The 16,420-nt window shown below is 40.1% G+C and overlaps 1 protein-coding gene across 1 annotated transcript in view; it reads left to right on the forward strand.

Annotated features, from left to right (window-relative positions):
• The window catches only part of efna3b (ephrin-A3b), a 55,599-nt gene extending 43,692 nt beyond the window's left edge, over positions 1-11,907 (forward strand). The window contains exons 3-6 of the mRNA XM_032519217.1: positions 1,065-1,357; positions 3,170-3,235; positions 4,342-4,419; positions 10,392-11,907. Of these exons, the coding sequence (XP_032375108.1) occupies positions 1,065-1,357; positions 3,170-3,235; positions 4,342-4,419; positions 10,392-10,510 (556 nt within the window). The 3' untranslated portion in view covers positions 10,511-11,907. The remainder of the gene's footprint in view (positions 1-1,064; positions 1,358-3,169; positions 3,236-4,341; positions 4,420-10,391) is intronic.
• The last annotated feature ends 4,513 nt before the right edge of the window (positions 11,908-16,420 follow it).

Genomic DNA, 16,420 nt, shown 5'->3' on the forward strand with positions numbered 1-16,420 from the left:
ACAACCTACACACACATACACAGACACAGATTCAAACCTTATCTTCCTGTCAAGCAGTCTTTTTTGGGGTTGACGCTGATATATGAGCTTTGGGGGGGACGTGGCAAAGATGTTGACGGCTGACGTGAGTGCAACGTTGCGCTCAGGTTGATGTACGAGCACTGGGGTTAGGGGACAACGCTGCGCTGACACCAGGAGAAGGAGCTGTGGCCCTGGGGCCTTCAGTTCATACTGAAGAGCCAGCTTCGCAGTCTCTGTATGCAGCAGCCCCGTAGCCACAAACACACACACTCTTACACACCCCTGCTTTGTGTTGGTAATAACCTAATAACACTCACACAAAGATTTTTTTGACCACAGGTGAACATATGCGAGTAAAAAAGGTTGCACACACAATTGGTAATTAGAGTCAGTTAACTTCATGCTAACTATGACAACATACAACAAATAGTGCAGCTACAGTGTGTGTGTGTGTGTGTGTGTGTGTGTGTGTGTGTGTGTGTGTGTGTGTGTGTGTGTGTGTGTGTGTGTGTATTTGTGTGTGTGTGCCATTGGAAAAGTTGCTACTTTGTGCAAATATTTAAATATGTGTGCTAGTGTTTAGTTGAAAATATTCAGTGTAATATGTGTGGAGTACTATTAATTCATTTATTTGTGTGTTTCTAAGCACCATGAGCAGCAGCATCCAATGCATGAGTTGCACTATATAAATAACATTTATTGTTATTCATTAGTGGTTGATAAAAATGTTATTAATTTCAAGGGGCAGCTTAGACATAATACTAAAAATCTCATTGGCAGGCAAAAGCAGTTTTTCCTCTCAAATTCTGTATTATTCTGTAAACATTGTTTTTCTATTGGGGGGAAACAATCAAGAACATGTCCAATAATGTGTTGACTCTAGTTAGTTTGAATGTGTCTGTAAAGAAAAACACAATTATTTTTATTGTCTAAAAGAAAAACAACTTTTTATTAGTATAGTAATAATTAATATGATATGTGTATTGCGCAGCTTTGTTATTATGCTTATTCTGACGGTTTACGCTTTCTCTCTTTGTGTCCAGTCTGCGTAGGGAGGGCTACACGATGCAGGTGAACGTCAACGACTACCTGGACATCTACTGCCCTCATTATAACGACAGCCAGCGCATGGTGGGCACCGGCGAGCAGTACATCCTCTACATGGTCAGTTATCGCGGTTACAGGAACTGCGATCCCCAGCTGGGCTTCAAGAGGTGGGAGTGTAACCGGCCCCACGCCCCCCACGCGCCCATCAAGTTCTCTGAGAAGTTCCAGCGCTACAGCGCCTTCTCACTGGGCTACGAGTTCCACGTTGGACAGGAATACTACTACATCTGTGAGTGGAATCAAACCAATTCACTATTATGTCCTTGAAATACATTTTAACACTATGAATCCTAGTCAACTCTTGTGAGACTAGAGCTGCAATGTGACAAACACTCCCTGTAAGATTAAACATGTTATTCTTTTATTGTTAAGTGGATTTGATGACTAATTCAGTCCATCCTCAGGTAATTTCAACATAACAAATTGCTATATCACATCTAATCATATCACCCTGCAGTCAAGAATAGCTCATCCATTTTCAAATTAACTTAAAACACTTTGAACAAATATGACAATGTATGAATGATTTATTTTGGGCTTGTCATGAAACTATTTAAAATACAAATATGTCAGGCCAAGGATAAATGTCTTATGCATTCAGTGGCTATATGATGAGTGCGGCAGTCATTTATGCTACTTTACTCTACGGGAGACGTGCCTGGGAAATTTTTGTTTTGTTCTGCAGCAACAACAAAGCTGCTCTGTGCTTCACTTCATCTATCTTCCTTGTGTTAGGGTCTTTTGGAGGCTGATGTTTGCAAAACCTCAAAACTGTCTTTCAATTATCACATCAAAGGATTATATCCATTTTAAACTTGTATGAATTTCGTATAACTGGCTGGTTATAATATTTAAATTAAAGACACTACAATTTGGGAAAAGTTTTACAATTTGAATGTATGCTTTTTTGTTGTTGCACAAAGGCCTTTTTAACGGCAGACACTTTGTCAGAGAAGTAAAGGCGCAGATGTTACTAATAACATGAAGAATAGCTCTGTTCTACTCAAATGCAGTGTGAGGAAAAATCAATGTAGACAACACATTGTTGTTGGGGTGATGTGCCAAAAACTTTCAACTATCCACCACATTTAGGAACCTGCAGTAGAACCACCCTGTTTTGGGCGCCCGGGTAGCTCAGTTGGTAGATCAGGCGGCCATATATAAGGGTTTACTCCTCGACGCAGCGGGCTCACACTCTGACCTAACTTTATTCAGGACACAAATGGAAGGCAAATTGTACAATAAAAAAGGACAACATTTACAAAAATACAGCAATACATATATAGTACAATTTATATAAGTTAATAAAAAGGGCAACAACCTTCACCTGTAATATTCAAAGACAAGCGCCAATGTCTCCAGAGTATAGATGTATACCTGACAGTGCTAAAATCAATGTGGGCCAAAGCTTGTTAATTCAGTTTTCTGAGACTGACATTCTACATGTATCCACATCACATATATATTCACATCACACATATTGATAAATAAGATATCTCATTAAGGCAGAAAAGGTAGTCACACCAACACTAACCAACATTTGGCCAGCACTACACAATCTTGGTTGTTTTAGAAGCGGTCTCATGCCATCATTATATGCTACATTCAGTCATAACACTTCAAAAGTTGATGTAAACCAGCACTATATGGGCAAAGGATTACCAATTAATCTGCATACATAAGGTGATTAATGAGCATATCGCCTATCATACAGTACATCCTATATTGGATGCATTTAACTGTGACAAATCATCCATATACACATTTAAAAGGAAAGGAGACAAAATTCCACCTTGACGAACTCCGTTCATCAGTGTGTTTTGGGATAGTAAAATAACTGAAAATAAATAAGCGTAGTGAGTGTCAGCGCTTATACTGATCCACAGGTTTGAATTGGTGCATTATTTTTGATATGCTGCTTGCATTTGAAGCAGCAAAACCCAACTTTGGTCAGTTTTTATTGAGGAACACCACATGATTCAAAGCATTAAATGCTTGGTAACGCACATGTTGATCTATTGTGCATTTTATGTTTTTACAGCCACGCCCACCCACCATCACGGCCGCAGCTGTCTGAGACTACGAGTCTACGTCTGCTGCTCCACGGGTTAGTCTTTCACTTTGTGTGTGTGAACTAATGCAATGCTTGGACCTGTTTGCAGACTTTTCCTGCACCCATCTGGCAGGCACCGGGCTCCCCACAAACCCCCACACCACTTATTACTCTCTCACACACACGCACGCACGCACGCACACACACACACACACACACACACAACACACACACACACACACACACACACACACACACACACACACACCCAGCTACATACAGATGCATATATAATCTAAATACAGTCTAAACAGGCAGAGCTATAAATACTGCTGCTGAGTTTCCCCTGCAGCATTTTCAGTCACAGCACAGAACCCTCCTTGCTCCTCTTTTTCTTTCCTTCTCTCTCTCTCTTTTTCTGTCTCTCTCTTCTTTCTCTTCATGCTCTCCCTCCACAGCAGCAGAGTGGAGCAACTCCAGCTCACCCCCGCCTCCTTCCTTTCTCCCCCTCCTCTCTGCTCCCTCTTTCCTTCTTTTTACCCCTCCTCCTTTGCTCCCCGTTAGAATCCATTTATTGCTGTGTGCGGTCAGTGGGTGGCTATGTATTTGTAGTCTTAACCTCTCTCACTTGCTCTCCTGCCTTCCTTCAACCTCTCGGCCCTGTCTCACTGACACTCTCTCTCCTACACACCACACCACACACACACACACACACACACACACACACACACACACACACACACACCACACACAGACTTTGATCCTTGGCCTGTCCGGTCCTTTTAACTTCCACAGCCCTGTAGTATTAACCTCTCCTCCTTTTCAGCACCCCCACTGCTCTCCTTTCCTTTTCACACACTGCTTCTCTTCAGTTTGATCTGACTCTCCTCATCTTCTCTTTTCTTACTCGCTCACTCGCTCTCTCTCTCTTTTTCTCTCTCTCTCTCTCTCTCTCAGGACTTCTGGTGATGTTGTGGCTTGTCAGTCTGTCTGTGCTCCGGGGGATTTTCTTAACCCTTACACCCTTGGCTTGCCGCTCTCTTGCATGTTTCTCTCAAGATGTCAAACATGAATCTAATTAAATCTTTTGGGTTGGAGCAATGGTTTAACCTATGCTCCCTCACCCTCTCCCGCCCTATTTCTCTGTCTCTCTCTCTCAGCCTCTGACGTGGATGATGAGCCAGAGCCTACAGAACCAGACTACACACTTAGACCAGGCCTAAAAATTGACGATATTGGTGAGTCATGCACACAGTCTCTGAAATGTATACACACAAAGCTGAGGTGTGGAGAGCAGTCATCGGGGCTGTCTGGATTCATAAAAACAGACATAGACTCATGTTTGTCATTACGATTGCATCAGCCTCAAATCAAGGAAATCATATTATTCACACTGTCCATATCTCAAACTTCCTGATTTCCATAACCTGTCTGTGGTAAAGGTAAAGGTAAAGGTGTAAATCATTACGAAACAAGTCACAAACATATTGCTTCATTCAACAACAAAAAACAACAACAGCTGGACACTGCACTTTTTAGCAAAAGTTACTCAAAAGGGAGTTAATGGTGCATTTGTTGGAGACTATTTTCAATTATGGCAACAGGATGAACGCAAAATAAATTCCTGTGCCTGTGCAATATAAATTTACAGGCAATATTTCTTAGAGGGATATATTTATTGTTGAAAAAATAAAGATAAAAAACAGAATACTTTGCTTGATATTTCCTGTATTTAAAGGCCTTTATATCAACTTAATGAACAGTGGTTTCTATAAATATAAATAAACAATATAAATGTTTGTATCATTGATACTTGAATAATAAAAATAATTTAACCAAATAGCTATTCTTTGCCCTTTACTGCCTTATCTTTGATTCGTGATTATTGTGCCATCTTTTTAGGAGAACATTGTTGCTTCACATGTAAAGGCTGCATTTGACCCCACCTAGCTCAGCCAATCAGAGTCATCACGACAGCCTTATCATATATTAATATGTTAAAATAAGCAAATCAACAATATTTATTGATTCAAAGATTCTCTCATTTGTGTTATGAGAGCTGGACAATAAGATGGCACTAAGTGGAGATATTGTAGTGAATCACTCTTAGCTTTAAAAAATGCTTTAAAAAAATAAAATGGAAAAATGATACCCAACCTCAGTGGAAATGACACACTTGTCATTTTATGGAACAATATGACAATATAGAATATCAGTAGCCTTATCCATTAAATACTGACAGCTTATTGATTATTTATTCATTTTCATTGACCATGCAGCATCAGAAATGGCCATCTAAAGTGAAATGTGCTGATTTCAAAGGAGACCTTTAGCTCAGTTAACTTCACAGCACCAGCTGGCTCGGCATGCTGCTGATCCTGCTAAACAACTACATGCATATTCAGTTCACACTTGCCGTTTTCACCCGTATATGCAAAGAACACAGAGTTTCACGGTGAGTTACAAAAAATAACTCAATTCGGATTTACTGTACTTACTTCTAGATCTTGGCAAGCGCTCACACTTTGCTCTCATGTTGCTCTCGTCAGAATTACACAACTGGTTAAATCATGTTAATCACGCTAAATCTGTTAGCACTAGAACGTGATGAATGATGTTTGGCAGCGATGTAAGGGAGAAGCTGAGCAGTAAATCAATAGGTGACAGACTTTAAAATAATCTCTCAGATGATCACGGGGTTGCTTCTCAGTGTTATGAGCAGCACATCAACAACATGTACAGCTAGCTTGGCCTAGCTAGCTGTACACCAGTTACACAACCACATATCATATCAATCACCCTGTCTTGCTTTCACACTCTTCTCCAAGGTAGCCTGTAAAATATGGTGCTGTGTTGTTGTTAATCTGTTTGTGTGGTGTTTGTGTGTGTGTGTATGTATGTGCGTGCGTGTGTGCGTGCGTGCCTGCGTGCGTGCACGCTTGCACGCCTGCTATGCCGTAATAAATCAGTCTGTACTCATACAGTAACTGTCATAAGAAAACTCATCACTGGCTGCGGCGAATGGCTGCATGTCATATGAGTTTGTCGAGATTCCTCTCCCCCACTTCTTTTTCCTCCCTCCATCATCCTTTCATCTCATTTTTCTCCCTCACTCCATCCCTTTCTCCATGTCCTCATCCTCCTGCTCTTTAATTCCCATCCTGCATTTCTCCTCCCAGAGCACAAGTGGAAATGCAGTAGAGGGGAAAGCCACCAAAACTCAGTTTATTCACCTTTTGATGTGTGAAATTGAGTTTTTCAATCTTTTAACTTTTTTGTCCCCCCCAATACGATATTAATCTTAGGACTATAGTATGCATTAAAATGCTATCACAGTGATGTAAGCTATAATAAAATAGAGAAAATATTCTATTCCAAACTGATTTTTATTTTTATTTATTTCCACAGAAAAATTGTATTGGATATACCTCAACTGATAAGTAATGTGAACTACATGAAAATATTTTACCAAACGGCTGAAACAATAGCAGAGCACAAATTACCCCAGTTCCTATGGGTCATTGTCACCTGTAGTGCTGTGTACCCAATTAAATAAATAGGATAGCTCAAGTGGTGCAAGAGAAAGTGAGGAAATCAGCAGGGAGCAGTGAAATGAACTGCAAACAAAGAAGCAATACAGTTTCCTATTCCCCTACCTCATACTCCGTCATCCTGACTGCCAATTAGACTCATCACATCCTAGTTTTAATTACCGGTACTGTTATTCAATGTTAACATCAGCACCTTCAAGGAGACGCTCAAACTGCTCAGTTCAAATCTGCCTGATTACCGTTTCTGAAAATGTTTAACTAAGCTGAAAGTTGCAGGCTCATAATGTAAACCACCCGCCTCTCTATCCCCTTCACTGCTCACAGTTTATTTCCTGGGCGCTGCCCCTTTCAATCAGTGTCTAGAGCTCAACAGTGGTTCCCTCCTGAATACAGCTTCTAGTATTAGATTTCATTTAGATCTCATTTACAACACAGATGGACTGGTGCTAGCATCTCCCCATGCAGCCATGTGATTACTGATGGCTTTCAGTGGGAGGATACTCATTTACCAACCCCGTTGGCTCAGGTTTCTGCATCTGACAATCAGGTCTGGCTATTAGAAGAGCAAATCAGAAGCTCTTTCTTTAATGGGGTTTATTGTAGTAATTAGCACTACTTTAAGTGACAGTGTGCTTGGGTTACTTTGCCAGCAACATCAAACACAGCACAAACTGTATTACTTCTGTTTTTATAACATTTGTAGAAACAGATGTTTTAATTTTCATTCTAAATTTTCCATATCAAATTCTGGGAATCATATATATAGTAAAATATATAACCTAAGTATAAACAAATTGTGTATTTTATCTTGCCAAATTATCATTCATACTGATTCCATACATTGTACAAATATATACATGCTAATTTAATACCACATCTAGAAACAAGGTGATTCACTGATATTTAAAACATATTTGAGTATAGTTACTTCAAAAAACAACATTGTTTCAGTTTCAGTCCTTTTTTACCTAAAAAGCGCCAGGTAGAGGTATCATCAGCTCATTAACACCAGCGTGCCAGCTGATTGCTCAGCCTGAGCAGCTCAGGTGCATTAATTAGGCTGATGATGTCACAACCTTACAGTGCTTCTGAGACGGACCATCAACACACAGCAAGACATAACAACACCTGATGCGCTCAACAACATGCAATTACTTTCACTTTCTTAGATGCTATTAAATTGCTGTTAAAGTTTATATCTGCAAATACTGCTTCTTTTTCTTTTTGTTTTCTCCCTGATGCTTATTGGGTATGTTACTTAGCTGATAATATGCATCATGGGGCTTTAAAAAACAGTTATGCTTCTCTAATGGTGCTCATTCTTTTTGCTTACATACAGTGATACGCCAGAGGGTGCCGTTCAATTCCATAAATGAACACTGTAAACAGTCAGATGCCAAAACATTTTGATTTTTTTTTTATTATGATTAGGCTACCATTGTTTGTCCAACCTAGACATTTAGAAATGTAAAATTAGTGCCGGTGTAAGATAAACTGAACATGTTAAAAATCTAAATCTAAAATCTAGAAAATAGCTGTGTATTGTCTTCTGTGGCTCTGTAGGAGCTTTGTTAAGATTTGATCAGTCAGGAAGGGTCTAATGAAAGACGCTTTTGAATCTATTATGTCTCCAAAGTCTTTGAACTTTATGGAATTGCAATGCTAAATGTCTGGAGTGACCCTTTTATGAGAACATTTTGATCTGAGCACACCACAAAGTATAACATCTGAGATTACCACATATTTGAAACAACACCTCTCTGACAACTACAATTAAAGATAATTATTTTCATAATGTAGTTGTTACCAGACTCATGAATTGGTAACAATGTTCAGGGGGGTTCTACTTTTCAGTTCAATCATTAAACATAAAATACATGAAGCATATATTAACACATATATTAAATTGCCATATTTTAAGCTTTATTGCGTAACTTTTGATATTAATGAACGTCTGTTACAATCAGGTCATTGCCAAATGAGTTGCTACAAAGCTAATTAAGACTATCAGCTCCACACAACTCTCCCTGTATTTCTCAGAAGATTGTGGCGTCCGGCGACAAAGAAAATTGAACGAAGACAATTACCTCTTTTTGGGGGGGGGGTATCATGTGGACATGCCGACAGTTTGTTGTCATTACTTAGAATCCCTCATTAGACAGAAACTACGCACTATAGCTTTAATGCAATGTTCAAAAATATTGTATCTTAGGAACGTATGACACATACAGTACATTGTATTACATACATATTTTTATACTTTAGAACGAGGCGACGTCCCTGCCTTGTTCCAAATAGGTGTTTGAGAAATGAACCGTGGTCAGTGATTTTGGGGTCCTTCACTCCAACAATGACAAACCAAACAGGTGTAGTCTCCCTATGTGACTACGAATTGAAAAGGCAAAAAACTACTCTCACAAACACAATCAGAGACTAAGATATCTTCTTGTTCTTGTCAACATGACAATGAAATGCATTGACGCCTGTCGGTGTCTGAGCTTCCTAATTATCAGGCGGTTGTAGCCTGCCCTTCTGCTCCAAAATGTGGCATGCACACACACACACACACACACACACACACACACACACACACACACACACACATAGCTTTCTGGTGTAAACTGATGTTGATGGTTCAAGAACATGTCGGAATGTCATGCTGCGCGTAACATGAGCCCTGCACAAACAGCATGCCAATATTGTGTTTATCTGTGACCGTTAGTGAGAGACAGTGTGTACGTGTGTGTAGATGTGTGATGAGGAGAACCCGTTTTGCGAGAAGCTCTGCAGTCTGTTGTTTGTGTCTTCAAAAGCACATTCTTCTGTCAGTCAGCGCCAAAGTAACAAAGTGTCCCGACCCCTCAGCTGCATGCTCGGTTACAGAGCGGTCAAAGCCTTTAACCTGATCTCCATTGCTGCATAGACCTCATTAGATTGGCCAGAAGAGCATACCAGAAGAGAGCATCTCTAAAACCAGGTGTCAGCCAGTCATTACTCTGCTGTCTGACCCACAGAGCAGCTGAAAATATTCTGGAGCTGGATATGACTGACTGGAAACACTAAGAATCTTACTTTGATGCTATTGGACCGTTGACACAATAGCTCCTAATCAGCATTAGCCGTCCTGTGTACAGACAGAAAATTGTGCTTCTGTCTGGCCTCCAGTCCCATTAATCAAGGTAATACAGAGGGTGTGTCTGGCTGCACGTGTGTCTCATAAGTGTAGGCGTGCAGCGAGCTGTGGTGCTTTTAACTAGACATCAACACTTGTAGCCCGCTACAAAAGACGGCAAACTATTTTTAGGACATCACCAGGTGTAAGTGCAGGGGGATTGGGGTGGTTACACTATATACGGTGTGTCTGTGTGTAAAGATATTAGTGTCTGGGAATGTGTTACTTTATCAGAACAATAAGAGCTCTCTGATAACAGCTGCAGCTGTCTGCTATGGCAACGCTGTATTGTTGTCTTTGTAGAGAACTCAAGAGCTGGCTTTTTCTGTTCCATTAAAAAAAGTGTTTTAGTAAAAGCCGTGCTGTGTAAGCAGATAATAGCTCAATTATAAGCACAGATAAACTAGAAAAAAACTCTGCTAGCACTGTATTGAATTGATATGAAGACTTCACTCTGCTTTCTTTCTCTCTGTTTCTGTTTTTCCAGATGAGTTTAACCCTTTTGTTCCCAAGCTGGAGAAGAGCGTCAGTGGAAGCAGCCCAACCAGGGATCGCCTTCTCCTCACCGTGACGATGCTCCTTCTTGCCGCTCTCTTCATCTCCTAGCAACGGCCATCCCATCAGTGTCACCATGCCAACTAGCCTTGGGAGGGCGTACAGTATCAGTGGGTGGGGAGGTTGAGGGGGTGGGCGTTGGGGGGGAGGCCTTCTGGCACTCGGTGACGGACTGAACCGTATATACATTAAAGTCAGCCTGTGCATACAGTTGCAGATGTGTTAGAATGGTGTGTGTGTGGTGTGTGTGTGTGTGTGTGTGTGTTGTGTGTGTGTGTGTGTGTGTGTGTGTGTGTGTGTGTGTGTGTGTGTGTGTGTGTGTGTGTGTGTGTGTGTGTGTGTGTGTGTGTCTGTACAAGCCACATGTTGAATCATGCACACCATGCTAAGCATTTATACACTTGGAGAGGCAGGACTGAAATCCATGTAAAAGAAGAAAAAAGCATCAAATCTGCCCACCTTTTGAAAACCATTTGAAGACTTTCCCCTGGATCTGATTGGCCGAAACACTTCCTTAGTGCTAGTCGCCATAGTTTTCTTGCAACAAGAATTAAACTGAAGTCAAATGAACTGAATCAGATAGATTTCATCAGAACTGAACTGAAATTGCCTTTTGTTGTTGTTGTTGTCCACGGAGGGAAAAAAGGAACCTTCTGACGAACTGCGCAGGTCCTATGTAGGATACTAGTCAAAGTAGCTGATAGTTCATAAACGCACCCTGGGACTCCAGACACCAGTGTTTTAGTTGTCATCTCCACTCTGTCTGCTGTGTCACCCTGTGTTCACCATCAGTCTCCAGCAAGTCTCTGCAGGACTGGACGGGTCACGGGGAAATATTGAGCATTTAAACAATGAATCATTCACTTAAAAAAAATTAGGGGGATTTACTGTAGATGTGCTATTGACACTGAAACTGCAAGGGTTTGTTGATGTTATAAGTTGCTGTGTTACTTTTGTGTCCTGTCTTTGAAGTACTTGGTTAGTCCTCTGTCATCTCTGAGGTTAAAGAAGCACACGATGGCTACGGACTGGAGCAGCCATTAATCCACCTAGCAATACTGCCCTCCTCTCAACCCACTGCAGCTGTTTGGAGGAAAGCAAGAGGAGGAGGGACACCGGAGGAAGGGCAGTCACTTACACAAGCATCTATGAACAGGTCCAGTCCCAGACAATAAGGACTTCTCCACTGATCAATGTTGGTGTAGCAGCCCGCTCTACCAATCTCATCTCTGTAAACCCATTCATCAGATGCTACATGTAAAGGTTTTTTTGTTTTTTGTTTGAGCGTGCTTGAAAGAGAAAACATATGTCTTAGTGTGCCATGTGTGTGTGTGTGTGTGTGTGGGGGGGGGGGTTGAGAGTGAGAGAGACTATTTTAAATGGTACTAACAGCCTGAAAATACATCCACATACTGTACATCTTAAGTATAAAAATGCAAAATAAAAAAATAATAAAACACAAACTAAAGCAACAAGTAATACATACAAACCAAGTGCTTTGATGGGGAGGTATGCCAATTCAAAACTCAAACTCTACCAGTTGGTTGCTTCAGAATAGCGTTTCCATAGCAACTAGCACCTTATTCACCATGGTTACCCCACCTTGCCAATGATGGACTCTAGTAGGGCATGGTTTACCATAGTAGCTGATAACAATGATGAAGGTGAAGATTATAATGATGATGATGGTGATGAGGTCTGCAAGCTGATTGTTGGCCGACCAGGTCAACCAGCAGCTCACCCACCGGCATGTTCAAGTACTCGTGTAAATGTCACAACAGACAAAGAATGGAATAACAATGTCTTGAAATTTGCCAAGGTGAAATGTGATGTAAGCATTTTTACAAACTTGAAGCTCAGTTTTCTTGTGGTTGTTTTTTTATGTTTTTATTATTATGTTGTTGAGTTTGCTGTGGTGTATTTCTTGGTTTATCTTAAGGGGGAAGACGGGTTAAAAGTTGGAGAATTGGGTGGGTTGAGCCATATGTAAACTTGGGCTGCCCTGTGTGAGTCTCTTAACCAACATTAAGGTTTTCTTGTGGAGTATTATTTCCAGAAAGATCAATATTGACAAATCATATATAGCTGTAGTTCCCTTTTGTCTTGTGACCCATTTAAAGGGCACTGCACCAGTTATACACATTAGGATGGTACTACAATTTACAAACAATAATTTTCAAACAGTTGTAAAATATCTCCTGTGGTTTTGAAGGGAGCTTTTTTAAATCTGAGAAATGAACCCTTGTGATTTCACTATGCTTAGTTTGGATTGGATTTTGAATTCTCAAGTAAACCTGGAAAGGTTAGAAAAAAATCTGAAATCATAAAACAGATTCTGTGTAATAGAATTTCTTTATTCTGCTTAACCATCTCATGGCGTGTCAGATTTGTGTTGCAAACCCTCGGAAGTTCCAGTCCACCAGGTTGTTAACCACTGATATATTGGATTTGATCCTAAATAAGTTTGTCTTTTTCATTGTTCTTGTGGTCTTGGAGTAATGTGGTGTTTTTCCAAAGATGTGTGTTAGTTATTATTAGCTATTATTTCCTCAACAAATCTGTAGACAGCCCTCAATTAAACAACAAAATGACACATTTTGCCCACATTACATAGAAATGTAATCACTCTTGTCACCCAGAGATTACCTACATAGTTTTGGATCATTGTACAATACACAATGAATCAGTGTATGAACCAACCCAAGTGTACATATGGCTCTTGGTGTGTAGGGGTGGGGTCGGGGGTTGGGGGGTGGGTGGGGGGGTGGGTTGGGGGTAGAAAGGGTTTTGGATCCTGGTATGGAATGGGAGGGTTGAAGAAGTCTGCAAGAGGGTAAATCACTCTTCAAGAAGTTGCACTTAAGAATTTAGACACGAGTGTAAGCGTTGGTTTGCCCGTCTGAATGTGTGTGTATGTGTGTGTGTGTGTGTGTGTGTGTCAGGCAGAGTAAGAATCAGAGCTCATCACTGTTCTTCATGTCTGTATGCAGGAGCTTTAGCGTGAGATGCTATGTGTGTGTGCGTGTGTGTGTGAATAAATGGGTGAGTGTGTGAGCAATAGTTTCTTTGTTTCTGCTCTTACCATGTGTGTATGAGCGAGAGGGTGTGACCGATTGTTGTCTGGCAAAAGAAAAAAAGCATTTAATAGTGTTGGAAACAACAGTTACAATCATGTTTACCTTCGACTGGAATGACTTTAAATGAACTTGAAAATAAACTGTAAACTGAACAAACCATAACAGAGGTTATAACAATGATCATGATAACTAAATAATAATCTTACAAATCTTACTTTTAACAAGATTGTGTGTTTGGCTCTTTATTTTCCTCCCTTTTCTAATCCCCCCACACACACACTCCTCGCCCCCCTGCTCTCTCTGTCTTTGAGGATCTGGAAAAAAGGGAACAAACATGGAGCTAATCCAAGACAACATATGGAGGGGTTGCAGAAAAGGTTTTCCCAGGTATATTCAGTTCTCTGTAGATAATGATGTTTTGGAGCGCACAGATGTGAGTTTTTATATCAAAGTTGGTGTGGCAACGCTCTCCCTCAGCAGTAATACCTTTACACGCTCCTATTAGGAAAGATAAGCACTTCAATTACCCGACCCAACATTTGAATGACAATGTGATAGGCCAGCAGTATGTACCTGTATGTCTGGACTGGCCGATGGAGGGATAAAGCTGCTGATGTCAGAGGGCAGCCATGCTCGCTGTCTGTGATCTTATGCAACATGTTTTTGTTATACAGTAGATATATTCTCCACTGGGTGACAGGACAGCACAAGGAAAAAGATAGAAAGATAGAGGTCAGCACTTACGTTGGTGTTGTGGTAAGAAGATAGCTTAAAAGAAAAAAACTTGCTTCATGAAAGATAAGTACAGTTATGTTCAGGTTTACAATCTGCTGGCAGCAGTCATGCAAGTTGAGGTTTGGGTTTTGCAAGGAAAGTAAGTAAAAGCTGACAAAAATCATTTTTTTATATCTTAGTGTCAACCTGTGTTGCCTTGACAGGTAGCTGGTAAAAAGTATCCATTGAAACCTCTCAAACCCTTCCAAGTCCAGATCTAGGTCTAGACCAATCTAGATCTTAAACGATTAGCCAATGAAATGATTCATAATCAACAGAAAAAACAGACAGTTAATCAGCAACTTTTTTGTTAATCTATTAACTGTTTCAGTAAGTAAATTGCCAAACATTCACTTGTTCATGCTTCTAAATTGTAAGGATTTTTTTGCTTTTGGAAATTGCGACTGTCAAAACGTGTTATTTTTCATTGGTACAGGTTCAGGGACTGTCTCAGCAAATGGAATCTCACGTTAATGAGATACAATCAGAAAGTCCTAGTTTTGCTTCCAACTGATAAGGGATGGATAAGTTTAAGACGTGGTCAAGTTGTTTGCTTTATTAACACTCAATCATTGTACTGTACTCTTGAATGTTTCCTTTAAAACATTTTTTTCCTTATTACATTTCATCACAAATTCCTCAGGTAGCTGCAGTGGTATATGGTCCAGTTGTCTGCTTTTTTAACACCATTACACTCTCTCCCTTATTTATTTCAGGCTATTGTTCTTCACTATGCTTGCTATTGTCATTGTGTTAAAATTCAACTTATTAGGAATTAACACATTCCCATAATTAGCCAATAGTAGAACTTAATTTAGATAAAAGCCTTCTTGTTGTTGTATCCCAATGTTAAAGTTGATGCAGCCACATCACAGTTTTACATAAAGAGGTGAATGACCAAAGTTTGAAAAACAAATTGGGTTAAAGGGTCAAAGTTTGCAACATAAACATTTGTGAATTCACTTGTGGGTCTCACAAATGTTTTACATGTCGGCTTTGCAGTAACCAGTCCTAATCACTAGGTGCCGCTGTTCAGTCACAGCTTTGGCGAGTAGAGATGATGCTCCTTAATGCCCCTGCCTTGTAATCCTTTATCTGAATACAAAAATCCATTAAAACCACAATGACCATTGTGTAACCAGAGTCATTGGGATTAAACATGCAGATTTATATTACAGGGTTATGATGTAACCGTGTATTTGCAGCGTTGTTGAAGCAGGCAAGTTTATAGAGACGGTTTTCTGTGGCACCCTTAAGGTGGGAATGTGACAAGGACTTGTACTCTAGCATACCAACCATTATGTAAAACTGAAATTGCAGTTTATTAAAATTTGTTTTTTATTTTTGTAGCTCAGGCCATTGGTTCTATTGATAACACAAATCTGTTGAGATCTCAGAATGTGGTCACGCATGAAAATGTGTACAACAACTACTGTTGTCTGCATTCATTTATCACAAGGAGTTAGACTAAAGAGAAAATGTCCTGCTTCCTCTGTTTGTGTTTGTTTCACAGAGAAACCAATATTATGCATGGTCAGGCTCGTAAATATGGAGCTGTTTGCGGTAGGCTTGTTCTAAAAACATGCACATGCACAACATGTTACTCTATTGTGAGGACCTCTGACATTGCAATTAACTGTCTCCACTGGATGTTTAACCTAAATGTCTTAAAGAAGTAAGTAACTTTAAGCGTAATATATGGCTCCGTGTAAAAGAGTTATGGCTGACACATGAAGCTGTCATAGCTATGCTGTAGCTCATGTGGGCCTCCTCAAAAGTCTACAATCATAAGGATTCAAAGGGAAACCATGATTTATTACAACTTGGGTTTTATTTTTGTAGTTCAGGCCATCTGTTCTATTGGTTATGATGACGTTGTACCCACCGAAGTATTTGCTAAAATCCCAAATGCAAAAACTTCTCAAAAATAGCTCCAGTGTGGCTGGTTAGACAACTTTACCGTTTGTAAACAGACCACTAGTTTTGACAGATGAGCTACCACTCTATTTAAAGGTAAAAACCAAAGTGAGCAGACCCACAGTGATACTAATAATGCCTTATTACATAGAGATATAAGTAAGGCAAGTATGTTAGGTCAATGTTGAACTAC

Source organism: Etheostoma spectabile, chromosome 6 (genome assembly GCF_008692095.1).
Source record: "Etheostoma spectabile isolate EspeVRDwgs_2016 chromosome 6, UIUC_Espe_1.0, whole genome shotgun sequence".
NCBI classification, from domain to species: Eukaryota; Metazoa; Chordata; class Actinopteri; order Perciformes; family Percidae; genus Etheostoma; species Etheostoma spectabile.